Here is a 27,417-nt window from a genome sequence, read left to right as displayed (position 1 = left end):
ATAATAACTCCAGCAGGCATCATGACGAACTGCATTAGCCAAACAATACAGAACTACATGTTTATCATATTTATTAGAAACACCTGAAACATATGAAATCAAATTATCAATATGCAAAAATTAATACCTGACAGATGTGTTATGATGTGTGCATTTTATTGTGTGCAGGAACAAAATCAGTATGAGCGCTGCACACTGATTGGTTAGAGCTCAGTCACATGGGCCTCAAGACCAGTCAGCGACCCCCAGAAACCCCCAGAAAAAAGGTGCAATCTCAGACCGGTTGGTGAGCGATTGCTGGAGGTTGCTTGCTGTTGCTCAGTGATACTGGTTGCAAAGATGGTGGTGCGCTGTAAACCCTGTGATTGCTCTGGTTGCTGGCAGGTTGCTGCAGTCACCTGCACGGATGGAAGAGGCCTGAAGGTCTGCGCCTGCTAACCGCCAGGAGATAACGAAACGACACACCAGAAACAGAGAAACGTCTTCGGTGCAAACTGTGGGTGACCGCAGCAACCTGCCAGCAACCTGCCAGCAACCACAGCAATCACAGGGTTTACAGTGCAGCACTGTCTTTGCAACTGAGCAAACTCAGCAACCACTGCTCTTAGCAGCCGGTTGGTCTCTGAGGTCTGTGTCATGTGACTGAGGACCAGCAATCGATTTCACAGGAATCACTCACAGCCAATCAGGGAATGCTCATGTTTCCCTGGCAACCAGTGTTTGCCAGGTGGCTGTCAAAAGGTCTGAAGCTGTGTGACTGACGCTTTAATTGTGTGTGTGTGTGTGTGTGTGTGTGTGTGTGTGTGTGTGTGTGTGCGCGTGTGTGTGTATGTGTGTCTTACGGGCAGTGTAAGATCTCGGTCCATCGCTGCAGTTTGAGGACGTCCTCCACCAGCTCAGGATACTGGCTCAGCTCCTGAACCGCACACATGTACAGCTCCTACACACACACACACACACACACACACACACACACACACACACGCACACACACACACGCACGCACACACACACACACACACACACACACAGGTTCAGCTCATTTATACGAGCCGTGCTGCTCCACGAACCAACAGCGCTGGTTTACTGAGACAGACTGAGGTCAGCGAAGGGGTCATTTCACACCATCACATGAACATTATGATGACACACAAACTAAAGCAGTAACAACAGCTCTCAGAGCCAGCAGTCTGTGACCTCCTGCATGTCAGGACCCTGTGCAGTCTGTGACCTCCTGCATGTCAGGACCCTGTGCAGTCTGTGACCTCCTGCATGTCACGACCCCGTGCAGTCTGTGACCTCCTGCATGTCACGACCCCGTGCAGTCTGTGACCTCCTGCATGTCACGACCCCGTGCCGTCTGTGACCCTCACACTGTGGATCTTTCAGTGTCTGATGGTTGCTCCAAATTTGGAGCTTTGACTGTTTTTTCCAGTTTTACACCCACTGAGTCACAGTGTGAGGACAGAATCAGGTTCCACTGAAAACTCACTGTGTTGTGTTGTGTTGTGTTGTGTTGTGTTGTGTTGTGTAACCTTGGGGAAGCTGTTGCTGCGCTCTCCCTCCTCCTGCAGCAGCTCTCTGTAGGTGTCCAGGTATCGAAACGCCACAGTCAGCACCGCCTGCTTCCTCTCTGCTTCATCCATCGCTCCATCCCTCTCCCCTCCTCCTCCTCCTCCGCCTCCTCCATCTCTCCTCTCCCCCTCCGCCCCTCCTCCATCTCCCTCCAGACTGAATCTGGTTAAGGTTAAGTTAAGGAGGAAACATGTCTGATGTTTGCCTGACGCTTCGCTCTGAAACCAGGACGCCTGCACAAAATCTGCTGTTGTTGTTGTCATCATCACAAACAAACAAACAAACACGCGTGCGCACGCGCGCGTGCACACACACACACACACACACACACACACACACACACACACACACACACACACACACACACACACACACACACAGAGCTGCCTCGGTTTAAAGCAAAGCAGCCAGCATGAGCACATAATCAGCAGTTTCAGCTTCATGGAGCTGCAGCTTAAAGACGCCGCCATGATGACCCACATATCACTACACACACACACACACACACACACACACGCACACAGCTGCCTCAGTGTCTGGACACACACTCTTTTTTCCTCTCCTCTGATTGGCCGATGAACCGTGTTTTTGTTTTTTATCTGTTCTGTATGAAAGCAGGTTTTCAGACCTGCAGTTCCCACAATGCTCTGGGAAAGCTGGTTAATCAGCTCATTTCTTCTTCTTCCCATTAAAAGCAGCTGGACCGAGCAGCTCCTGTTTGAATCACAGGAGCTGCTCGCTGATGAGCAGCACTCCTCGTCTCTGATTTATGGACGGTGGACCCACAGAGACCCTCAAAAAAGCTGAAATGGACCTTTAAAAAAATAAAATTAAAAAATCAGCTGAGGCCATGTGCTCGGGACCTTCTGATAATTTCAGGGAACTGAGAACATCCAGTTCCTGAACGAGTCCCTGAGTGTCTCAGGTTCTTGTTGAGATTTCTGAAAGCAGATGAAGGATGAAGAACAGGAAGCTCTCTCTCCGTCTGTCCTTCCCTCTCTGCTCCTCTTCCTCTCAGCGCTCTGAGGGTGATGGAGATCGCTGCCACTGCACGCTCAGCGCCGCAGAAGCTGAAACACCTCTGCTGAAGCCTCATTCTGCTGCTTCCTCTCATTAACCTGTAATCAGCTAACACTGCCTTTAATTTAAACTCTTTATTGGTGAATTAAACAGTTTTAATGAGCAGATTATAGAAGCTCAGCTGATCTTTGAGCTCAGTGAACTGGTTCCTGATCAGTTTCTGGTCTTGCTGAGTAAATCATGAGGTTTTTGACCCTTCAGGGTCAGACAGGAGGACGATTCAGGGCTGGCTGGTGGTGCAGGTACTCTGATACGATCGTGGACGATGGTGCCACATCGCTGCAGTCTCTTCCTGCAGCGACAGCTCCTGGGCAGAGGGGCCGGACTCAAACATTTCCTGGAATCTAGAAATTTAGAGGCGTGGCAATAAAAAGGCTAAGGTCAGAGGTCGTTAGGATCAGAAACAATATCACGGAGGTTTCATGGAAATCTGCAAACCAGGTTTTGTTTTTCCACTCGAGCAGGAACTGATTGTGACCTGGAGGGAGGGAGCGTCCTTTCCCTGGAACAGTGCCGGGCTGGAAAAGGAACAAAACCACCCAAACCTGAAGCTGTTCACACTCAAACCTGCAGAACCAGCGGCAGGTAAACCTGCGAGACCGCAGTCGGGCACGTTTCTCCCGGCCGCTCATGCATGTGACGGCGTGAAGGATACTGCTGCAGCAGGACCTGCTGGAGCCTGTCCGCCGTCAGGAAGATGGGATGTGTCAACATGAAGTCATCCAGGAGGGTTTCTGCACGGAGACACAAACACAGAGAGATTATCTGTACAGACGGTCCCTGAACACACCACTCAGACTCCGCCCAAAGAGCTCCACACACACACATCTGCAGTCAGGAAAGATTGTACGATTGTGAAGTAACAGACGATCTTAACAACACACAGAACAGCCGTCCTTCCACTGAGCCCCAAAGGCCCTCTGAGGAACCTTCATGAGGTCTTTGGAGGCCTGCAGGGAGGAGGAGGAGGAGCCTCTAATTTTAATTTTCTAATTTTACGTGTTTTTTTTTCTTTCATTTTTGGCCACAGCAGCTTTTTGTGACAGTGGAGAGAGACAGGAAATGGGGGAAAGATACAGGGGAAGACACGCAGGCAAATCGGTGCCAGGCCGGGACGCGAACCCGGGCCGCCCACACCGCAACGCGGCGTGTGTATGTGGTCGCCGGCTTCACCACTAAGCCACCCTAATTTTCCGTGTCATCAATGACACACTGATCAGTGATCAGCTGATAAAAACTGAAAAGTTGTCAGCAGGGTTAAAGGTGTGGTCGGCTTTTCTCTGCGCAGTGTTTTTCTGACTGAAGTGCAGAAATTCACATCACAGCTTTTACCTGAAAAATTTGCAAATTTTCATCAGCTTGAAACAATCATTTTGAATATTGAAGAAAAATATAATTTTATATTTTATTTAATGTGTTGAGGAAACTGCTGCTGTATTCTGACCATTCAGGTTCATATTAGTGGTTAAAATGATTATTTGTAATCCTGTTCAGACTCCGACTGTGTCTTCAGTTTTGGCCCTGAGGCTGACAGCCCTGCTGATGATCCAGTGATCGATAAAACATCTGGATCATAAAGTTTTTGTTTTCTGTTAGCAGACGCGCTCCGGGACACCTCAATGAACGATATGTAAGAGTAACTCTGCTGGTTTAAAAACAGTTATAGCTCCACCTGCTCACCATCACCTGCTGCTGCACCTGAACCTTCACCTGTTGGCCGATACTGAAATATGTGACTGTGAGGCAGAAGGAGGCAGATACAGGAGACCCTGCAGCAGGACTCAGATTTCACTACCCAGCCTCTGATTTGGTGACAGGAAACACACAGACTGACTCACAAACACACAACAAGTGAATATTTATATTCACACGAGACAACGATGAAGATCCTTTAATGAAACACACACACACACACACACACACACACACACACACACACACACACAGCTGTGATGAAGAGCAGCTGCTGCAGTTAAACAGCTGTAATTAAAGCTGCTGAAACTGCCAAAACCTGTGGTCACATTTCCTAAAATATACTGCTGCTTCGTGTGTGTGTGTGTCTGTGTGTGTGTGTGAGAGGGGCATGCTGCAGTGGGCGTGGCCTGTGGTGGTCCACCTCTCTGCAGACGGTTGTCATAGAGACACACTGTGACAGTGGGAGGATGGAAATGTGAGAGAAGAAGAAACCAGAGCAGGAGCTGACATCTTTGAGCTTTACTGCTGATCACTGATCAATAACTTCAATAAATATATTATTCTGTTTGTATTCATACAAGAGGAGCACACTGATTGGTTTTTGATGATTTCATTGATTTGTGGTTTTTAAAAATGTGAAAGTGAAGCTTTAACTGTTTCAGAGCCGAGCAGCAGTCCAAACATCAAGATGAAAATTTAAATGATTCAAATATTCTCAGATTTGAGCATCAGCTAAAAACAATCCTCTGACTAATCAATCAAAGGGCCAAATGCTCAATTTCAGGCTCGTGGATCAATCAGATGTCAGACAGACATCGTTAGCTGACAGGGCAGCCAATCAGAAGACAGTTTGGTGAAATGGGGCGGGGCTAAAGAGGGCTGCACTGAGGCCCAGAATCAGATAAAGGAGGATTTCTTTGAACTGTGGATCGTGCAAAGCTGCTCTGGGAGAGACCCGGAATAAAGAGCTGGATAATGAGGAAGGAGCGGGAAATCCATTTTCCCAAGAGGCCTCAGGAGAAACTGGGACTGTTGTGGAGTGGTTTATTTCCAAGTGTGGCCGCTGACACAGACACGAATGACTCTGCTTTCCTGTTCCAGTGGTGACGTTCATGCAATCATCTGAAAATCCACTTTTACTGCAGCAGAAATCAGCTGTGAGGTACGTATTGATCTTCTTTTTGTCCAGTTTAGTTTGGTGTTCCCTGTTCTTTAAATTTTTACAGCCGGACCCGACAGACAGCTGAGGGAACGTCTGCAGCGTCCGTGCCTTCTGTCTGTGCTGCCTGAACTCCAGACCGTCGATACAAAGGAGCAGATAACAGGTAAACACTGCTGCCGGTTTGTTTCAGAGCAAACGGCATCAACACTAACAATCATGTAACTGTGACTCAGAGACAAACTCACAGCTACAACAATGTGAACATGTGCAGTGAAAATCACTGGAGGAGAGACGGCGAGAACACAGAGAGTGTGAACGTGGGAGGAGGGCGAGAGAACCAGCAGAACCCAAACGGGAAGAACGCCCACAGCCTCGAGGGGGGGGGCAGGCACAGCGCTGTGGATGTAACGATGGCAGCACGTAACCCGACAGCGACACTTCAATGAAATGATTGCAGAGGTTCAGTATGAAGGTCCACGTTCATTATCCTTCAAAGATTAAACTCACACCATCCAGTTATTTCCAACAGGGTCAAAGCTCAGAGACGCTCCCTTCAATTTAGAGCCACTAGTTAATCCTCATACCTGGTAAACATGATGCAGGGAGCTCTTCTCTTCATTAGCTCCTTTTTAATCCTGAGTGTTTGTGAGCATCACGGATGGAGGAAAAACTACAGCAGAAATCCAGGAAATAGAAAAGAGCTCAGTTCACCCTGCAGGTATCTGCTGATACCAGATCAATACCACAAATGATCTGCATTCCTCACTGTGGGCAAGAGAAAGGGCATCCTTCTTCATTTGTTCTCTATAGGCAAAACAACATCCACTCATTTAATGACCATCCATCATCATCCATCATCATCAATCCATCCATCCATCCTTTATATATCATCCATCATCATCCATCCCTCCATCCATCATTCATATATCACCCATCCATCCCTCCATCCATCATCCATCCATCCATCCTTCATATATCATCCATCCATCATCCATCCGTCCATCCATCATCATCCATCCATCCATCATTCATATATCATCCATCCATCATCATCAATCCATCATCCATCCATCCATCCATCCGTCCATCCATCATCATCCATCCATCCATCATTCATATATGATCCGTCCATCATCATCCATCCATCCATCCATCCATCCATCATTCATATATCATCCATCCATCATCATCAATCCATCATCCATCCATCCATCCATCCGTCCATCCATCATCATCCATCCATCCATCATTCATATATCATCCGTCCATCATCATCCATCCATCCATCCATCCATCCATCATTCATATATCATCCATCCATCATCATCCATCCATCATCATCCATCGTCAAATCAATTCAGTCACAAGACATAAAAATGGGAGAAAAGCATCTAAGAGCATAAATGTTGCATTGGTCCCATTTATAATTATATTGACAGCATGAAGGTGGGTGTGAATCAGACTGATGAGAGGTGGTGTCAGCAGATTAGAGGCTGTGACCGTTTCACTGCATCAGCCTCATACTGACTCCTCACCTGCACTGTAATGAGCACAGTCTGCATGTATATAATTCATTTATACTTGGTGTTTTATACAAATAACTGCGTTAATGTACACAGGTTAAGAATCCCTGTATATCTCATGGTTTTACCATCACAATCATTTATATATCTATACTGTTACCTGATCTTTATTTTCACACCTGTACCTCTTAGATCGCTCTTATTTATTTTAGCAGCATCGGGGGAAACCTTTGCATCCTGTACATGTTGAAGAATTGACAATAAAGTTGACTTTGACTTCATCCACTGTGCGTGGCTGCAAAGTGTCGCTGTGATGAAGATGAAACCGGCCTCCTGTCTGCAACTCGTCTTCTTCTGCTGAGAACTTTGTCTCTGCCGCTCGCTCCCAGCTTCTAATTTCAGCCTCTTTGTGCTTTTCCCTCCCACCTCCTCGCTCTCTTCCTCTTCCTCTCTCTCTGCCTCCCACTCCTCTTCTCCAAATGTCTTGCTGAGAGCTGGTTGCTATGTGAACAGGTGCTAAAGAGCCTCTTATGTTATCTGTACACACATGTTCATACAAACACTGGAAAAATGCACAAACTCCTGCAGCGATGGGAACGAGGAAACCTGCAGCTCTGAGAGGTCGAGGAAGACGAGGAGGAAGAGGAGGAGGCGGTGAAGGTAAAAGCTTCCAGAGAGAGTGTGATGGGGTAAACAAGTGGGCAGTGTGTCACTTCTTTCTGAAGAAAAAAATCCTCCTCCCACTCTCAGAGCCTGCTGCCTTCTTTCTGTTTGTGCTCCTGATCCAGGATCAGTGGGTGTGCAGGTCCATCCCAGCTGCACACAGTCGTTCCTGCATAATTATTCTTATTACAGAGTCTGAGATAAGCCAGCAGCAGCTGCCAGGCCTCCTCAGCTCACAATACAGACACATGATCATGTGAAGAGGTCATGTGATGCTTTGGGTTTTTCCTTTCTGCTTAGTTTTTAGATTTTTTTTGATTTTTTACTGGCCAAAACCCTCCTGAACCTCCTCGCAGGCTTTTCTTCTGTTACTCATCCAAGTCTGTGCTGAGCTCAACAATCACATTACTGTTACATATGAAGCCCGACATGTTTTTAAGATTCAAAATTCTGATATTCTGATTTATCAGCCGGAGGTTGTTTCTCTCAGAGACATCCCAGCTTCGGTTAGTGCAGTTATTTATTTATTCGAATCAGCTGGTTTTTCTGTTTGTGGCCACCGCCCTCTGGTGGACAAGCTATGCAACGTCAACACTCATAACATGGTTGAAGGGTGTTTCTTCAGTCCCTTCATTTATCAGCTGTTATAAATGCTGATGCCAATGTATTGGCAAACAGCGAATTTTTGATATCAATTAGTCAGGTTCTAGATTAATAAGCTCTTCAATAATCTGCATCCAGAACTTTCAAACAGTAACAAACGCAGAGGTGAGCCGTCAGCCTCCATCAATTCAATTCAATTCAATTCAATTCAATTTTATTTATATAGCGCCAAATCACAACAAACTGTCGCCTCAAGGCGCTTTGTATTGTGGGTAAAGACCCTACAATAAGGGGCTCGACACACGGGGAGCGACGTCGCTCGCTCTCCATTCATTTCCTATGGAGCTTGTGCGATGAGGCGACAATCGCTTGCCCTCCTCCAGCTAAGCGACCGGCGACATTCGTGCATGTGAAATTTCGAGCTCGTACACGTAGACGTGCACACGCGACCAGGCGACGCGACACAACAAAGTTGGAAAATGTTCTACTTTTGTCGCTGTCGCGTGGCACTAAACCAATCAGCAAGAGTTTCATTGACTGACCAATGAGCGAAGAGTATGCTACACACTGCAGTCTGCAACCACTTTCAGCAGGAAGGAAAGCATCGTTTTAGCTGTGTTTGACTTTCCTATATTATATGACACTTCACGCAGTGATTATCGAGTTAAACATAAAAGGCAGCCATATGAGAACGTGTTGGTGCAAGACTAACATTAAACAGACGGATAGAGAGGACTTTTGTGCTAATATAGGATGAACGCGAGGTTGTCTTTTTCTTTTGTAGAGGAGACTTAACAGCAAGATTTCTGTCAGTTCCAATAAAATCTTCAGACTCCTCATCTTTATTGCCGTGTCTGACATGGAATGCTTTGAAAATGTCTAAATCCCTCCAGTTTCATAACCAATCACATTTCTTGGAGACGAGTGACGTAAGAGCGCGATTCGCAAAGCTGCCGTCGCTATCGCGTCCCGTGTGTTCGGTTTCACCCCAGTGGCGATGCGACCATTCGTCGCTGTCGTTTGTCGCTCCCCGTGTGTCGAGCCCATAATACAGAGAAAACCCAACAGTCAAAACGACCCCCTATGAGCAGCACTTGGTGACAGTGGGAAGGAAAAACTCCCTTTAACAAGAAGAAACCTCCAGCAAAACCAGGCTCAGGGAGGGGGGGTCATCTGCCACGACCGGTTGGGCTGAGGGGAGAGAAAGACATGCTATGGAAGAGAGCCAGAGATTAATATCAATTAATGATTAAATGCAGAGTGGAGTATAAACAAAGTAAATAAGGTGAATGAGAAGCAGTGCATTATGTGAACCCCCCAGCAGACTAGGCCTATAGCAGCATAACTAAGGGATGGTTCAGGGTCACCTGATCCAGCCCTAACTATAAGCTTGATCATAAAGGAAAGTTTTAAGCCTAATCTTAAAAATAGAGAGGGTGTCTGTCTCCCGAATCCAAGCTGGAAGCTGGTTCCACAGAAGAGGGGCCTGAAAGCTGAAGGCTCTGCCTCCCATTCTACTCTTAAGTATCCTAGGAACCACAAGTAAGCCAGCAGTCTGAGAGAGAAGTGCTCTATTGGGGTGATATGGTACTATGAGGTCTTTGAGATAAGATGGTGCCTGATTATTCAAGACCTTGTAGGTGAGGAGAAGGATTTTAAATTCTATTCTAGATTTAACAGGGAGCCAATGAAGAGAAGCCAATATGGGAGAAATCTGCTCTCTCTTTCTAGTCCCTGTCAGTACTCTAGCTGCAGCATTTTGGATCAGCTGAAGGCTTTTCAGGGAGCTTTTAGGACAGCCTGATAATAATGAATTACAATAATCCAGCCTAGAAGTAATAAATGCATGAATTAGCTTTTCAGCATCACTCTGAGAAAGGATGTTTCTAATTTTAGAAATATTGCGCAAATGCAAAAAAGCGGTCCTACATATTTGTTTAATATATACATTGAAGGACATATCCCGGTCAAAAATGACTCCAAGATTTCTCACAGTGTTACTGGAGGCCAAAGTAATGCCATCCAGAGTAAGTATCTGGTTAGACACCATGTTTCTAAGATTTGTGGGGCCGAGTACAAGAACTTCAGTTTGATCTGAATTTAGAAGCAGGAAATTAGAGGTCATCCAGGCCTTAATGTCTTTAAGACATTCCTGCAGTTTAACTAATTGATGTGTGTCATCTGGCTTCATTGATAGATAAAGCTGAGTATCATCTGCATAACAATGAAAATTGATGCAGTGCTTTCTAATAATACTGCCTAAGGGAAGCATGTATAATGTAAATAAAATTGGTCCTAGCACAGAACCCTGTGGAACTCCATAATTAACCTTAGTGTGTGAAGAAGACTCCCCATTTACATGAACAAATTCGAGTCTATGAGATAAATACGATTCAAACCACTGCAGTGCAGTACCTTTAATACCTATAGCAAGCTCTAATCTCTGTAATAAAATGTTATGGTCAACAGTATCAAAAGCTGCACTGAGGTCCAACAGGACAAGAACAGAGATGAGTCCACTGTCAGAGGCTGTAAGAAGATCATTGGTAACCTTCACTAATGCTGTTTCTGTACTGTGATGAATTCTGAAACCTGACTGAAACTCTTCAAATAAACCGTTCCTCTGCAGATGATCAGTTACCTGTTTTACAACTACTCTTTCAAGAATCTTTGAGAGAAAAGGAAGGTTGGAGATTGGCCTATAATTAGGTAAGACAACTGGGTCAAGTGATGGCTTTTTAAGTAGAGGTTTAATTACTGCCACCTTGAAGGTCTGTGGTACATAGCCAACTAATAAAGACTGATTGATCATTTTTAAGATTGAAGCATCAATAATTGGAAAGACTTCTTTGAACACTCTAGTAGGAATGGGATCTAACAAACATGTTGCTGGTTTGGAGGAAGTAACTATTGAAGTTAACTCTGAAAGATCAACTGGAGCCAAAGAGTCTAAACAAATACCAGCAGTGCTCTAATGTTCTCTAATGTCTAAAATTTTATTTGTAAAGAAATCCATGAAGTCACTACTAGTTAAAGTGAAAGGAATACTCGGCTCTACAGAGCTCTGACTCTTTGTCAGCCTGGCTACAGTGCTGAAAACAAACCTGGGGTTGTTCTTATTTTCGTCAATTAATGATGAATAGTAAGATGTCCTAGCTTTACGGAGGGCTTTTTTATAGAGCAACAAACTCTTTTTCCAGGCTAAATGAGCATCTTCTAATTTAGTGAGACGCCATTCCCTCTCCAGCTTTCGGGTTATCTGCTTTAAGCTGTGTGTTTGTGAATTATACCACGGAGTCAGGCACTTCTGATTTGAAGCTTTCCTTTTCAGAGGAGCCACAGTATCCAAAGTTATACGCAGTGAGGATGTAAAACTATTGACGAGATAATCGACCTCACTGGGAGCAGAGTTTAGGTAGCTGCTCTGCACTGTGTTGGCACTGAAGAGCATAATAATGAAGGAATTAGATCCTTAAACTTAGTTACAGCACTTTCAGAAAGACTTCTACTGTAATAAAACTTATTCCCCACTGCTGTGTAATCCATTAAAGTAAATGTAAATGTTACTAAGAAATGATCAGACAGGAGGGGGCTTTCATCACTCCACACATCAGGTCTATGACAGGCCATTTTTTCACCAACAGGGTTCTGGTGCCGGTGCCAGTATTTGAACCATTTTTCCACCACAGAAGCACTCGGTGCTCGGCCGAAAAACGAGTTCAACTCCAGCCCTGCAAACTAGCTGGTCTCGAACCAAGAACGCGTGATGAAAGTGGCAGAAGGGCGTGACTCTGCTGTCTCAACATCAAGTTTTCTACCATATTACATGTGTATTACAGGAGAAAAGAGAAGTGATTTTCAGGGCTGTGAATTAGGTTGGGCTCTAAGGCTGAACTTGCTGCTTTGTATCAGTTCATATCACAGATAAAAGGACACAAAGTGCGTACTTGTCGTCTTGCTCTAATCGCTGTCTGTGTTTCCCTCTGTGCTGCACACAGATGCTGCAGTAGTTTGGTTTGGACCCTAAAACATATTTGCAGCACAGAAAGGGGAGCGTGTTCTCCCACGTTTGTGCACTTCGGCTTCGTGTCCAGACGAGGACCCGCCCACACTCATACGTAAAGGAGCAGTTCACAGAAACGCAGTGGGAACGCGGGCCCGTTCTTAAGCGTTTCACCGGTTCATTGAAACCGACACCAGCACTGGCCCGAGCACCGGCTCTTCAGCGTTGGAAACGTAGCTACAGAGAAGGTGTAGCTTTGCCTCTGTGGATGCGACCGGAGCGCAGCTTTAATTCAAGCACTTAGCCACTGGTGTTTGTTTCTGTTTGATTGTTCAGATATGTTTGGTTTTTACTCACTTTGCTTTAGTTTTACTTTCTTTTATGAGGGGAATTTTTCTGAGGCAACATTTAACAACTCCAGCCTCGTCCATATGAGCATTTCTGGCTCCCAAAAACAAAAACACACCCAGGCTTCAGGATGCAGAGGCCAGAAACCCATGGGTGACTTTCAGGTGGCCACAGCCATCTTTTATATACAGTTAACAGAAATGGGGGGTGTTAAAGACAGAGAGAGGAAAGGAAACAGCTACAACAATGTAAAGCATCAGAAAATCAGGTGTTTTTTGAACAACACAGTATGTGAACCTGTTCCTGTAGCAGCCCAAGAGTAACAAACTAAAATCACAGTCATTGGTACTTGTGGGATCACAGGTAAAAATAGTGCTTTCACAGGACTGTGATGCCAACCTGAACCCCAAAACCACGTCTGAACCCTCAGATTGGTCTACATGACAAGTGAGGACCGAAGCTGAGGTCCTCACAGAGAGCCGTGAACACTAAATGACGATTTCAAACCTGTCCCATAACGAAGAGCTCATTCAGTCAAAATTGGTATTTACATTCTTCTGCACAGTGTAACACACCTGAATACCTGCCTGCCTCAGCACGCCCGATCCCGTATGCATGCAGGTGTGTGTGTGTGTGTGTGCGTGTGTGTGTGTGTGTGTGTGGTGCAAGTTTTGCTTGGTTTCTTCCTCTTTCACAAAACTTGTCTTCTTTCTGTTTCACCTGTGAAGCAGAGGTTTACACACACCCACACACTAGGATAATATTATGGGGTGGTACCGGATGTCTCCGTAGCAACTGCTGGCTCGTGCTTTCCCACAGTTTTACTTAAAAACAGACTTAAGTGATCCTGAGGTTTGTTCTGCGTTTCTTTGTGTTTTATATTTCAGGTGTGATGACGTGACACCTGCAGGGGTGGAGTCTCACCTGTAGATAATCTCTAACAGCTCCCTGCTGATGTACAATTAATTTAAAAAAAACAACAGTTGGGCTTTCAGCCCCAGGGGCCAATCACAGCACGTGATGTCATTAATGAGATGCGTGTACGTGGCAGGTACACATTTTAAATCTTCACTGCCTGACACACACTTTAGTCACTCATTCACTGCTGTGTGAAGAAAGGCTGAACGCTGAGCCAAGATTATCCACATCGGCATGTACTAACACACACACACACACACACACACACACTTACATCACTTCAGGGAACACAGATCTGTGATGATTTCATGGGAACCTGAGGCCACAGTCAGCTTTCAAAAACAAACAAAAAAAGTCTTGGGAATGTAGAGCTGAAAACCTAAAGGTGAGCACAGGGACCGACTCAAAGACACGAACGAATACGAGGGTGTTTAAGCACAAAGGGCTGATTGGATAACAGGACACAGGAGGAGAACGAGGCAAAGCAGAACGTATTTAACAAAAGGTGAAGACAATCAGACAGACAGGAGGTAAAACCTAAAAACATGAGAGAAGTCTCCCAGGAGACGAGCAAAGAACAAAGACACAGAGCCCGACACCGACAGAGAGGGGAACGCCGAGGGGAACGCCGAGGGAAAGAAAGTAGAACAAAGAAATCCAAACCAAAATATATAAAATAATAAGAATAAAAATTCAAACACTAGAATAAAAAAAAATGAACAAAAACTCAAATATATTAATGAAGAATCCAAAAACAAAACCTTACAGTCACTCACAGTTCACCGTGGATAACCAATAACTACAGTATAGAAACCAACGTTCAGCTCACCGAACCATGAACAGATCACATGGTTATTGTCCCGAAATTAACAAAACAAACAAAATAGAGCCAGAGTAAGTATCTGGTTAGACACCATGTTTCTAAGATTTGTGGGGCCGAGCACAAGAACTTCAGTTTGATCTGAATTTAGAAGCAGGAAATTAGAGGTCATCCAGGCCTTAATGTCTTTAAGACATTCCTGCAGTTTAACTCATTGATGTGTGTCATCTGGCTTCATTGATAGATAAAGCTGAGTATCATCTGCATAACAATGAAAATTGATGCAGTGCTTTCTAATAATACTGCCTAAGGGAAGCATGTATAATGTAAATAAAATTGGTCCTAGCACAGAACCCTGTGGAACTCCATAATTAACCTTAGTGTGTGACGAAGACTCCCCATTTACATGAACAAATTGGAGTCTGTTAGATAAATAAATTAAAAAGGGTCTCCCACTGAAAATAAATCCCTGTTAGCAAAATCCAAATGTTCATGAAGGAAACCTGATATTTTGGTGGCAGTGAACTAAACACTAGGGTTTAATCCCGGGATCCGGGATTCCCGGGAAATGCGATCAGAACCATTTCCCGTTTCCCGGGAAACGTTAGAGGGGAAACCGGGAAAAAAGTCGCGCGCGTCGATTTGACTTTCAGAAAGAAAAGAAAGCTAAAGTTAAATTTAAGGAAATATTGAGAGAAGGGTTCGTTTAATGCGAAAAGCATTACTCTTCATTTCAGGCACGTTCAGCCTCCGTTTAAGGCTTCAGCCTTCATCTCAAGCGTTTTAATAGAGGTATTACACAGTTGTGCTTTTTTCCTCTTTAATTTGTTGAAATCGTAGGCAATGTGTTTACCCTAAGGTATTTTGTATTATATAATTTTATATTATTATATATTTTTATATTGCATTATATAGCCTATAAAATATGCCTGCCCTTAACAATAAAGAAATATCTGTTTAACTTCGAGTGTTTCTTTTCCTCGTTTGCAGCCGCTTACTAACAATCATGAATTAGGATACGGGCCTAATGTGTGAAGAAATTATCATGAAATAGATTGCTTTAACATATTTCGCTTTTAAAATGGAGTTGAGTAAAATGTATATTTTTTAGGCTATAAGGATTGGCCAGTTTTTCAATAGACGATTCACAGCGAACCTACTTTAACCCTCAGACACGGTGTTATAAATTTGTTGTTGCCAGAATGGCAATGACCAAGTCGTAGTGCATTACTCAAGGCCCTGTGTTATGCCATATTATAGTGTAGTACGGTAGTTAACTTTTCAGTGACTATTACAGCGTTCCACTGGTGGAGATATAGCGCAACAGATGTCGCCACGACAGCGTGGCTGAGCCTTTATCAATGCTGTGTGGAGATGAACCGTATTGTTTTGCACCAGCAGTTGTAAAATAGCTTGGTATAATTCCATGTACAATGGAGGAATATTCGAATTATATTTGTTAAGGGAGCGTTGAGGAACGATACAACACCGCATAGCTCGAGCACTCCAATGTCCAGATGTAGGTTTTATTGCATTAATCAAGCCGACGTTGCCCCCTACTGGGCATAACAGGACATAGCTGGAAAGCTACCTCTACAATATCAGAATAGGTTAAGGCCGACACAGGCTACAGAAGGCCTAATTAAAATAAAAAAATAAATAAACTTTTTCCCGGGATTCCCGGGAAATGGCTCGTCATTTCCCGGGATTTGATTCATGTCATTTTCGGGAAAAATATTAAACCCTACTAAACACGTCACATGATCAGAGCAGGAGAACAAATCTGACGTGTAATCCAGATTCTCATTTCCCAATCGCGCGCGTGTGTGTGTGTGTGTGTGTGTGTGTGTGTGTGTGTGTGTGTGTGCGCGTCACAAGCAGGTAAAACCAGACAGGTGAGAAAGCATCATGACATAAAACACAAACAAATGGCATCTCAAACTGGCCAAGAAAACTTCCTCTGTGTGTGTGTGTGTGTGTGTGTGTGTGTGTGTGTGTGTGTGTGTGTGTGTGTGTGTGTGTGTGTGTGTGTGTTGCACAGGTTTGGAAGCTGAATGAAGCTGGATGTGGGTCAGGCTGGTGGGATCAGCCTCTGCAGTAATTAAATATGAAACGAGGTGTAATTTCAAGCTCGTCACATCAGGACGGCGTCACTCTGCTGCAGCCGAGCAGACCGGCTCGCTCTGACCTCTGAGCCGAGCAGAGGACTCATCGCTTCAACTTAGCAACACAAACATGATTCATCTGACAGTTACAGTGCGTCACATTTAACGAAATGCATTTTTAAGTGAGGAAGCTGAAAGTCTGTCCTGATAACATGATCAATCTTAATATCAGCCTGAGGCTGCGCTGTACACAACACAACACCACACAAAACAAAGAAACTCATGTTTGTTCACTGCTGCCTTTGGTGGAATTTGTAGTCCATAAATTGCTGGCTCTCCATATTTGTAGTCCCTTAACCCTAAAGAGCGATGGCCCAGAAACACAGAGACAGAAGGAGGTTCGACCTGAATCCTGAATCGAGCCCAGACCCTGCAGAGCTGCAGACCCTCCTGAAGGAGAGCTGAGCTTTGATTCTGATCAGAAGCTCAGCTGTGACGTCTTTACTCTGACATAAACTCTCTTCATTAAGCCACACCCACGGCGGCCGGTGCAAACCGCCGACTAATCTGCTGGGAGAACAGACCCCTGCTAATCACAGACCTTTGGACCGCTCAGCGAAAACAAACAGCAGCCACTAACTCGGGTTTGTGGGTCAAACACACTCCTGTAACTCTGTGCTGTGAGGCTGAGACACAATCCAGAGGACACACACTCAGTATGAACTTTAAAAGCCTGAGTCGAGTCATTCTCCCCCTCAGACGGATATTTCTGATCGTTTCAGTCTGAATGCGCTTCAGGACCTCCTCACAGCTCACCTGTTTCAAAGTGTGGCTGAGGTGAGAGGCAGGAGGGAAACATTATTCCAGATCCTGATCCACGGGTCGCTGTGACCTCACAGGGATTCAGGTGTATCGCAGCCAGCCCCCTCCTCCACCTGCAGGGAACAAAGTCCTGAACGACACGCAGCCCGAAGGTTCAGAGTCGGGTCGTTCGGTGTGACGCAGACACCAAAAAATGGTGTGAGATAAATCTGTTATTACAGCGTCAGCAGTTCATACTGTAATGTGTAACCGTCAGAGGCCTCAGTGAGGACTGACTGAAGTTTGAAGAATGATTGAAAACATAAATGATGCTGCACAGACCGTCAGCTGTTCTTGAAATCAGCTCTGAGGAAACTTTTAAAGCTGCGTCTTTGTTCACGCCTGCTCAAAATAGCCTCAGTTTATTTTCGGCTGTTTGTGGCGTCTGGACACGACAGCGAGCGACTTTCCTTCAGAGCGCTTCGAGTTCCTCGGCAGCTCATCGTGTCACACACACTGAAGGCCGTCATGAACGCACACACAGTTTTTGTCGTTAGGCTGTCAGACACTGTGACAGTCTCATAACCGACACGCTGCCGTTTCAGGCAACTCACCTGAAACACTTTCACTCCTAAAAGGTCAACACATGCTTGACCTGCAGAGGCGGCCTTTCCTGTGTGTGTGCGCAATGAATTGTGGGTGGTTGACCAGAGTGCAGGAAGCCTGACGGCCTCTCAGGAGAAACCAGGTAAGAGCTGTCAGCTGAGTCCTCGACTCGCCTCCTCTTTAATGCAGTAAAAGAGTCACAACTGCTGCCGACTATAAACGAAGCCTAGAACCAATCACAGCACAGACAGAAGAGTCCAAATGGTCTCGGACAGCGAGAGGAAGTCGCTTTAAAAGACAGGAAGTAAAGCATCCTCTCGGAAACCAAAGGCCACGCCCCCAATCACACAGGAAGTGATGACCAGCCCTGAGTCAGTAATCCTGATTCACCTGTTCACCTGGATAAAAGCAGAGGGATGCTGCTAACCCAGATTACTGGAACTTTAATTTGACCTTCCAACAGCTGATGACAGGAAGTGCAGCTTTTCACATTAAGACTCGGACTGTCTCGCCTCTGTGATTGTCCTCACACTCACGTCCAGTCTGAGGGGCGTCTGTGGTTTATGCTCAAACCGAAGCATCTCTGCAGCCTCCTGACCTCCCTACCCAGACTGCACTGCAAGGTAAACAAGCAGCAGCCAATCAGATTCAGTCTGCTGATGCTGGGACACGTCTCCAGGGTCAGAGTTCATTCAAAGGAGGCTTCAGAGGAACGAGGCAGAAGTTAAGCATCCATTCATTCGTTTGTATAGATGAACTTTAATTTAATTTAATAACAGGATGTTTTCTCATCCCCCAAAGCCCACTAACAGACCTCTCTAAGACCTGACCCCCCCCGAGCCCAACCCACCCCACTGGTGCTACTTTCCAACGCCGAGGAGCCGGTGCTCGTGCCAGTGCTGGTTTCAATGAACCGGTGAAACGCTTAAGAACGGGCCCGCGTTCCCACCGCGTTTCTGTGAACTGCTCCTTTACGTATGAGTGTGGGCGGGTCCTCGTCTGGACACGAAGCCGAAGCGCACAAACGTGGGAGAACACGCTCCCCTTTCTGTGCTGCAAATACGTTTTAGGGTCCAAACCAAACTACTGCAGCATCTGTGTGCAGCACAGAGGTAAAACACAGACAGCGATTAGAGCAAGACGACAAGTACGCACTTTGTGTCCTTTTATCTGTGATATGAACTGATACAAAGCAGCAAGTTCAGCCTTAGAGCCCAACCTAATTCACAGCCGTGAAAATCACTTCTCCTGTAATATACATGTAATATGGGGCTGCAACGACTAGTCGACATTGTCGACAATAATCAACAATAAAAATAGTTCAGGACGAATTTAATTGTCGATTATTGTCGTTTATTATTACTGTTTTTTTTTTTTTAACGTAGTGAGACATCTTCCTGTCTGTCTATCTCTGGCGAGCTTCACACATGCGCAATCCAGTTGTTAAGTGACGACGTAGAACTTCATTTGCGGGTCCAAACTGTCACGTGATCAATTTTCCGCAATGTTGTGTTCCTGGTTGTTTTAACTTGAAAAAAACCCACTCAGCTGTGATTTTACCGATGAGAAAGAGAAGAAGAAATGGCTGCAGCTGATTAGGTATGTTAGAATCATCTTTAATAGTGAACAGTCATTGGTTATACCGTTGCTGTTTATTTAGAAGCATTTGGACCCGGAAATGATGTCTGACTTAAAGACCGGATAGCGTTCAGCAGCAGGTTTAGTGATGGGATACTGGTGAAACTGTGCCAACTTTGTTTTACAGGGACGAAAAAGTACTGTATACTTTTTTTATGGTTGGAAAAATGGACCGTTAAAGTTATATCAGTAGCAAACCTGATTAAAAGTTTTAAATGAAGTATGTGTTACTACCACATTTCAAATAACCTTATGCAAAATGTAAGAGCTGATGGCTAAATAAGTGTCATTTCATAATTATGTGATTCATAATCTGATTAGTCGACTAATCGTTTCAATAGTCGATGACTAATCAACTATCAAAATAGTTGTCAGTTGCAGCCCTAATGTAATATGGTAGAAAACTTGATGTTGAGACGGCAGAGTCACGCCCTTCTGCCGCTTTCGTCACGCGTTCTTGGTTCGAGACCAGCTAGTTTGTGGGGCCGGAGTTGAACCCGTTTTTTGGCCGAGCACCGAGTGCTTCCGCGGTGGAAAAATCGCCTAACGGTTCAAATAAAGGCACCGGCACCGTAACCCTGTTGGTGGGAAAGAGGCCTGGGTCAGCTCAGCTGGTTTTAGGTTCAATCAGAGCTCCACAGAGTCAAGTCTCTGACTGAGAGGCTGTAGCGACTCACAAGCCTCTTTCCCAAGTCACAAGCAGAAGATCAGTGGAACACAACAGTCTTAATATATTTTAGATCAATTCAGTTTTATTTATAAAGCACCAAATCACATCAAACAGTCGCCTCAAGGTGCTTTGTATTGTGGGTAAAGACCCTACAATAATACAGAGAAAACCCAACAGTCTAAACGACCCCCTATGAGCAGCACTTGATGACAGTGGGAAGGAAAAACTCCCTTTAACAGGAAGAAACCTCCATCAGAACCAGGCTCTGGGAGGGGGGGTCATCTGCTGAGGGGGGGGGGGGGGTCACATGTCCCATCGTTTCTTAATCAGGAGAATTTAAAAGCTTAAAGGAATTTTCCATCATTTAAATTATTTTCTTTCTGATTTCCAGCTGATTTTATTTTAAAGTTTTTGTGAGAATTTTTCTAAATTCTTATATCTTCATTTCTTTTGCAGCATTTCATGCACATTTTTTTATTTTAGTCTTTTAATTGTTGTTTAAATGTATTTATTTTATAAATCTGCAGATTTTCAAATATCCTTTTTTTATTTTCTAACCTGTGAAAAAACAGAAATGCAAAAACCCTGCAGCCTCCAACAGGCAGAAAGCAGCGCTGCAAACACACACACACACACACACACACACACACACACACACACACACACACACACACACACACAAGCATGAAGGCAAACATTCCTGCAGGAACACACACGCATGCCTGCACACCCACTTCAGCTGTAATAAGCAGGCTGCGTTTCTGAAAGAGGACAGCAGTGATTATGTAACCACTGGATCTCTCTCACACACACACACACACACACACACACACACACACACACACAGACACACACACAGACACTGCGGTCTGTGTGATATGAGCTGTAAAATGAAAATCCTCCTGTAGGAAGCGGACTCGTCCTGATTTCGATCTGACGGCAGATTTTCTCTCTGAGTCTGAAGCCCAAAACCTGAAATGTCACATTCAGTGTTGCAGCAGCGCCACGTTCCTCCAGAGAGGCTTCGCACGCAGCGTTCACACAGCAGCGACGTACGCCGAGCTGAGAGGCTGCAGCCGACATCTCCAAAAACTCACAAACACTCAAAGGCCTGCAGGAGTCTGCATCAAAGACGTGAAATATAGATGATGTGAAGTTAGAGCTAAAGACAACCAACCAACCAACCAACCAACCAACCAACCAACCAACCAATCAATCAATCAATCCATATTCCAAAACGTAACCTGGCCTGAGGGCGTTTTTAGCCTGAGGTATTGAGTCCGTTTGAACTGAACTCTGATGCAGTTTGTTTGTGCAGATGTGAACGCAGCAATCTGACCAATCAGAGCCTAGCATTCTCAGGCGGTTTGTAGTGATGCTCTTTGGTTCTCTCAGTGTTAGAACACGAGGTGGTCCAGCACAGCAGACCGCCACACCTGCTGCTCCACACTTCCCTCACTCATGGACACAGCTCCCAGTTGCTGAACCTGGACACCCAGTTTCAGCATCTTGGAGAACTGGAACCAGAACCTGAGCCCACCGTGGCCTCAGACTTTTAGGTGCTGGTTCTAAAATGTAAGTCGGGCTCATGAATGTCACTTCTTACCTTTGCAGTGTCCGAAGCGTTTTCCTGCCACGCTGTCTAGCACGGCGAGCGTCAGGTTTTCTGGGGTGTCAGCGTGGACAGGCGTCCCTCCCCCTCCTCCGGTCTCTGTGATCAGGCTCGCCTCGGAGCTCTGCTCGTCACTGGACAGGGATGGACTGCGAACGTCTCCCCCTCCAGAACCAGAACCGGAGCCATTGGCACTGCTGAGGGCCGTCACTACACCGGTCCCTGCAGCTGAGGGCCAGGATGGGGGATCCTCACTGTCAGGGCTGTGAGGAGGTCAAAGGTCAAATAACAGAGTTTGTCTTTGCTGCAGATTTATTGAATAATGTGGGTGCAGTAAAGAACGCTGACTCTGACAGGATAAAGTCTGATTTTCTTAAAGTCAGCTCTGAGGACGTCAGCTCGTCACCTTTTAGAGAGAAAACTCAAAACCATCCTTATTTATCCTAAACTGGCCCTCAGTGCAGCCCCCCCCAGCAAAAAGCTCCTTTAGCTCCTGTCTCTTTAAGACCACACCTCCTTAAAAGCTTGCTCTACTCTGATTGGCCAGTATCTGGAAGCCAGTTGAGATCCTGTGTCTCCTACTTTCTTGTCATAAATCTGCTGTTCTGGTGCTGAATGCTCATATTAAACATAAAGTTTCTAATAATGAGCTCATTGTATGTACAATAATCCCTGCGAGCCAGAAGCTGAGGCTGAACATATCAGTGTTTTATCTTATGACATAAAAGTGAGAGAAGCCCCACCCACTTGCAGGAGCAGCCAATAAGAGGATAATTACTATAAAGGGGGATGAGCTAAAACAACTTGTTTCAGACAGAGGATGAACTGAGGCGGTGTCAGAAACAGAAGGATTATTTTAAACTGTGGATCATGCAAAGCTGCTCTGGACCTAAGAATAAACATGTGGAGCTGGTGAGGAGCAGAAGTGTTTAAGCTTAATTATGGAGTTCCACAGGGTTCTGTGCTAGGACCAATTTTATTTACATTATACATGCTTCCCTTAGGCAGCATTATTAGAAAGCACTGCATCAATTTTCATTGTTATGCAGATGATACTCAGCTTTACCTATCAATGAAACCAGATGACACACATCAATTAGTTAAACTTCAGGAATGTCTTAAAGATATTAAGGCCTGGATGACCTCTAATTTCCTGCTTCTAAATTCAGATCAAACTGAAGTTCTTGTACTCGGCCCCACAAATCTTAGAAACATGGTGTCTAACCAGATACTTACTCTGGATGGCATTACTTTGGCCTCCAGTAACACTGTGAGAAATCTTGGAGTCATGTTTGACTCACAGAGTAAAGCAGTGAGATGCTGCTCTGTAAATAAACAGGCACAGCTGATTTTACTGAAGTCTGAATGAAGGGTTCATTATAAACTGCAGCTCCAGTCCAACAAACTGGGAGATTCATAGAAAGAGCTCCTGGTACCAGTTACACATTGAGGAGCTGAAATGGAAGGAAGGTGTGTGTTTGTGTTCCTGCTGCTCAGCCTGAGAACAAACGGACTCACACACACACTCATGAAATGACTGAGCTGCAGTGGAGCTGCAGGAGCCTTCAGGTTTGGAGGATGTGATGTGTGTGAAGCCTGAGGCCAGGTAACCTTCAGGTAACGCTGGCCTAACGTTGTGCAGCGTTGCGGGCGGTTATGTAAGATGTTTATGATCATGTGACTGAATCATGGGCTAACCTGTAGAGGGAGGGGGGGATCCTGGAGACCCCTTTAAGGACCCCAGTCCACCTGCTGCACATCCTAAATGAATCTGCTCTGACACGCGCCTCTCACCTGAAAACCTCTCGCGCCTGGCCGCTCTCCGGTGACGTCTCCCTGAAGAAAGGTACGACCCGGGACAGGCTGGCCCTGCGGCGGGACGCCCCGGTCCCGCTGGCTTTGTCCGCCACCCCACCGACGAAGCCCCCGGCCCGGGTCAGCGCCGTGGTCTGCTTCTTCAGGAACTTCTCCAGCGGTTTCATCCCCGCCGGCATGGTGGGACGGGGGTGGGTGGTGGAGGCGGTGGTGGGGGCAGCGAGGCTGGGACGGTGGTCGGTAGGTGGAGGCGGTAAATTTACGGGATGCGGTGGGAGGGGGCGGCTGGCTACTACATCATCCGGCCCCTGCAGGTCGGGGCGGGCAGGCGTGCGCAGGTGTGAGCGGACCCTCCGAGGCTGCTGCGGAACAACAGCCCGGCTCTAACCCATTGGTGGAGGCGACGGTGGACGGCAGACTCCTTCTCCGTCCCTCCTCTCGGTCGGATCTCACCGCACCGCGAGCCCTCCGTCAGAAATCTCCGCTCCGTGTAGCGGCGGCTCTCGGCCGCTCCTCCCCGGCTTCAGCGCGTCCTCCCCCCGCCTCTCTGAGGCTTCAGCCTCCGCGCGAACACCGCCGAAAACACCAGAATCTGAGCCCAAACGGAGCTCCTCCTCTCGGGCCCGGGCTTCCTCCGTCCGGCGGCTGAACGGTCGACGCTCCTTCTTCCTCCTCCTCACTCACCTGAGCAGGATCCCCCGCCCGGCCCGGTGCGTTTGGGTGCTGTCGGTTTTCTCAGCAGCAGCAGCAGCGGAAGGATCGGTGCTGGTTCGGTTTCTTTCTTCGCTCAGATGCTGCAGCGGCTCCGGCGCTCCCCCCGGATCAGTGCGCCGAGCTCTCTCTGCCTCTCTCTCCTCCCCTTCTGCTAAATTAGTGCGATGAGAAGTGACCGGGAACGTTCACGCGCCCCCCGCCCTCCCCGCGCTCATCTGCTGCAGTTGCGCGCTCCCGCGGCACGGGCAGGACGGGCGAGCGCAGACACATTTACTTGCAGTGGTGTAAAATTGATGGATATGGAAATATGCCCGACGACAGGCAGCAGCCACATTAATCAGAGTTCAGTCAGAAGTACAGCGAGACTTCAGCATTCACCTGCGCACACACTTATCACAGTCACGTTTAAAGCTTCCAGGTGAGTCCGGACCTTTCACAGAGGTCAGAATTCACCTGGCTCATTACTGACTCCCTGTGAGGTCACGTGACCGTTCATTGATCTGTGTGGAACCTGATCAGGTCTCCTCACAGCTCCGTAACCGCAACAATCAGCCGGACAGCAAACTGTAACCGGACACACAGACCTCCTCCTCCTCCCGCCTGCAGCATGTTGCTGTAACTACCACCTCCATCACCTCCTCAGGCCCCACGTTCCTGCAGGGACACAAACTGCAGGTTTTCTTTGCTTGTTCAGCTTCTGGATCATTTGGTGTGCAGAAGCTCAGTCGCCCATCCTCTCTGCACATCTCCATCATAATAAAGAAGAAATGGATGATGATGATAACTCAGAGCTGTGATCTGCCCCTCTGAAGCTGCAGTTTCAGAGTAGAAACCTTCATCCAGGAGGAAGAAGCTGAAACTCTGCGAGCTCAGGTTGAATGTGCTGTTAGAGCGTCTGTGGCTGCTGCTCACAGGTCAAACGTCAGAGACGAGGACAGAGTTAGCACCATGCTTTCATGAAGCGTGATGGATGCTGGAGATTCTCACATGTTGCTGTTTCCAGACCTGCTCTGGCACATATTCATGTACACGATCAATAATAATGATGATCAATAATCATGATGGGAGCATCCCAGCAGAGGAGCAGACCTGATCCCAGAGCAGCTCACGTATCCAGACTCTCTGATTCCTGATCCAGGATTTCTGTTGAGGCTGAACTGATCTGAGGTCAGTGAGGATCTGTTTTCAGACCATCACAGATTTGATTTTAAAGTGAGGACATTTCTGAAGCTCCTCTCCTGCTGCAGTCGTATCAGCACGGCCTGAGTTTCTGTTCTCAGTGCAGCTTTATTGGACCTGTGTGAAGCAGCTTGTTTAGAGCTGAAGTTCATTACATTTCTAATATTTTAAACACAGAATGTTTGAGTGGGAGGTTTTATGATGAGGATGTGATTTTATTTAAAATAACAACTTTGTTTCAAATTTTTAACAAAAATACTTTGTGTTGAAGTTTTTTGACATCACACACACACAGACACACACACATTCTTGGTGACTTCATCCTGTCATATTTCAGACAAACACTGTGACCCAGTTTGTGTGTCTGTGTGTGGGTTCATGTTTCACTGAACGTGCTGCACACCTGTGACATCACTCTGGGAGCTCACTTCTGCACATGCTCAGTGGCTCCAGTTACACAGATATTTCAGGTGTTCTGAGGTGAAACAGGTGACGTCCTGAGGAGTCCTCCCTGAAGTGCTTCTCATTTCTACACCAGCTCCACCTTCTCTGGTTGGCTGTCCTGCATTTAACCCTGAATTCATGATCTAACACCAGCATTTGGCTGACATCGTTAAACCTGGAGCAGATCAGCTCAGTGCTTCATCCACCTGCTGCTCTCTGACCTGTTGGAGCGTCACAAACTGCTGAACTGCTCCTTTAAAGAGCCTCATCAATAAAAGCACCAAACATCAGGAAGGAGGAGAAGGAGAGAAGAAACTGAACGTGGAAAATGAAATGAAAGAACAAGAAGAATGGGAAATATAAAGAAAGCAATGACAGACAGAAGAAATAAATCATGCAGATATGAAGGGACAAAAAGAAAAACAGGCAAAATAAATCACAGAAAGGTGAAAATGAAAGAAAGAAAAAGAATGAAAGGAAAGAAACGAGGAGCTGCTATAACGACTTCACATCACAGAAAACGAGCCAATTAGAAAGCAGGAAGCTCCTCCTGTTCTGAAGCGTTACATCATCATCTACATTCAGCTGTCAGTCACAGACTGAAAGCCCATCACCATGGTTACAGAGGCGCATGTCACCACAGCAACAAGAAAAGATGTTTTCTTCTTTTTATCTGGTTCATACAGCAGGAAGGACGAAGCGCGCGCAGAGCAGCTGTCAATAAAGTTTGGTGGGTTTGAATGAGAGGAAGGTGCTCCTTTAACAGCTGAGCCTTCTTCAGGCTCACCTGCTGCTGAATATTCATGAGGAGGAGCCGCAGTCTGTGATCTGATTGGCTGTGAGCAGCCGCCAATCACACGGTTTACATAAGAGCTGCAGCCCGCCCCCTGTAGGTCATAAATATTCATGTTAACGGCCTGAAAAACAGCAGGTGTGTGTGTGTGTGTGTGTGTGTGTGTGTGTGTGTGTGTGTGTGTGTGTGCATGTCTCCCTCTGCTGGTCGGTGCAGGAACTACACAAACACGGCAAAGTGGTTTAAATCTGCAGCAACACAAACTTCCCACTCACGTGTTGGTCAAATTAAACATGCAGGATTTATTTGCACTGACTAAACTCAGACTGCTGTGCAGGAAATCATCTCACATGTGTGTGTCTATAATGATTTTATCTGAACTGAGCACTGAATCAGATAAAAGTCTGAGAAATCAGACAGAAACTCTGAGTAAGGACCAGGTGGACGATAGATAAGAACAGAGAAAACAGGTTTTTGATTTTCCCAGTTAGGATGAACCAGACTAAGAGTCAGGCTTTCAAAAGAATTCAAACTTTGTCTGGGTCTGTGATTAATTAATAAGCTGGAATTGAAGATTGCTGCTACTCAATCATTAAACAGGGACTTGGAATAGAGAGACATAATGTTTAATAATCCACGTTTTCTTCTTT

General features: G+C 46.0%; 1 protein-coding gene across 1 annotated transcript in view; it reads right to left on the bottom strand.

The window, feature by feature from the left end:
- Positions 1 to 24,486, bottom strand: part of rapgefl1 (Rap guanine nucleotide exchange factor (GEF)-like 1) — a 37,646-nt gene extending 13,160 nt beyond the window's left edge. The window contains exons 1-5 of the mRNA XM_030735769.1: positions 23,617 to 24,486; positions 21,817 to 22,085; positions 3,311 to 3,389; positions 1,536 to 1,737; positions 843 to 940 (exon numbers count right to left, since the gene is read on the bottom strand). Of these exons, the coding sequence (XP_030591629.1) occupies positions 843 to 940; positions 1,536 to 1,737; positions 3,311 to 3,389; positions 21,817 to 22,085; positions 23,617 to 23,816 (848 nt within the window). The 5' untranslated portion in view covers positions 23,817 to 24,486. The remainder of the gene's footprint in view (positions 1 to 842; positions 941 to 1,535; positions 1,738 to 3,310; positions 3,390 to 21,816; positions 22,086 to 23,616) is intronic.
- Between the last annotated feature and the right edge of the window lie 2,931 nt (positions 24,487 to 27,417).

This window comes from Archocentrus centrarchus, chromosome 8 (genome assembly GCF_007364275.1).
Source record: "Archocentrus centrarchus isolate MPI-CPG fArcCen1 chromosome 8, fArcCen1, whole genome shotgun sequence".
NCBI lineage: Eukaryota > Metazoa > Chordata > Actinopteri > Cichliformes > Cichlidae > Archocentrus > Archocentrus centrarchus.
Note: the sequence above shows the minus strand (reverse complement) of the source record. Positions and strands in the feature narration are given on the sequence as shown.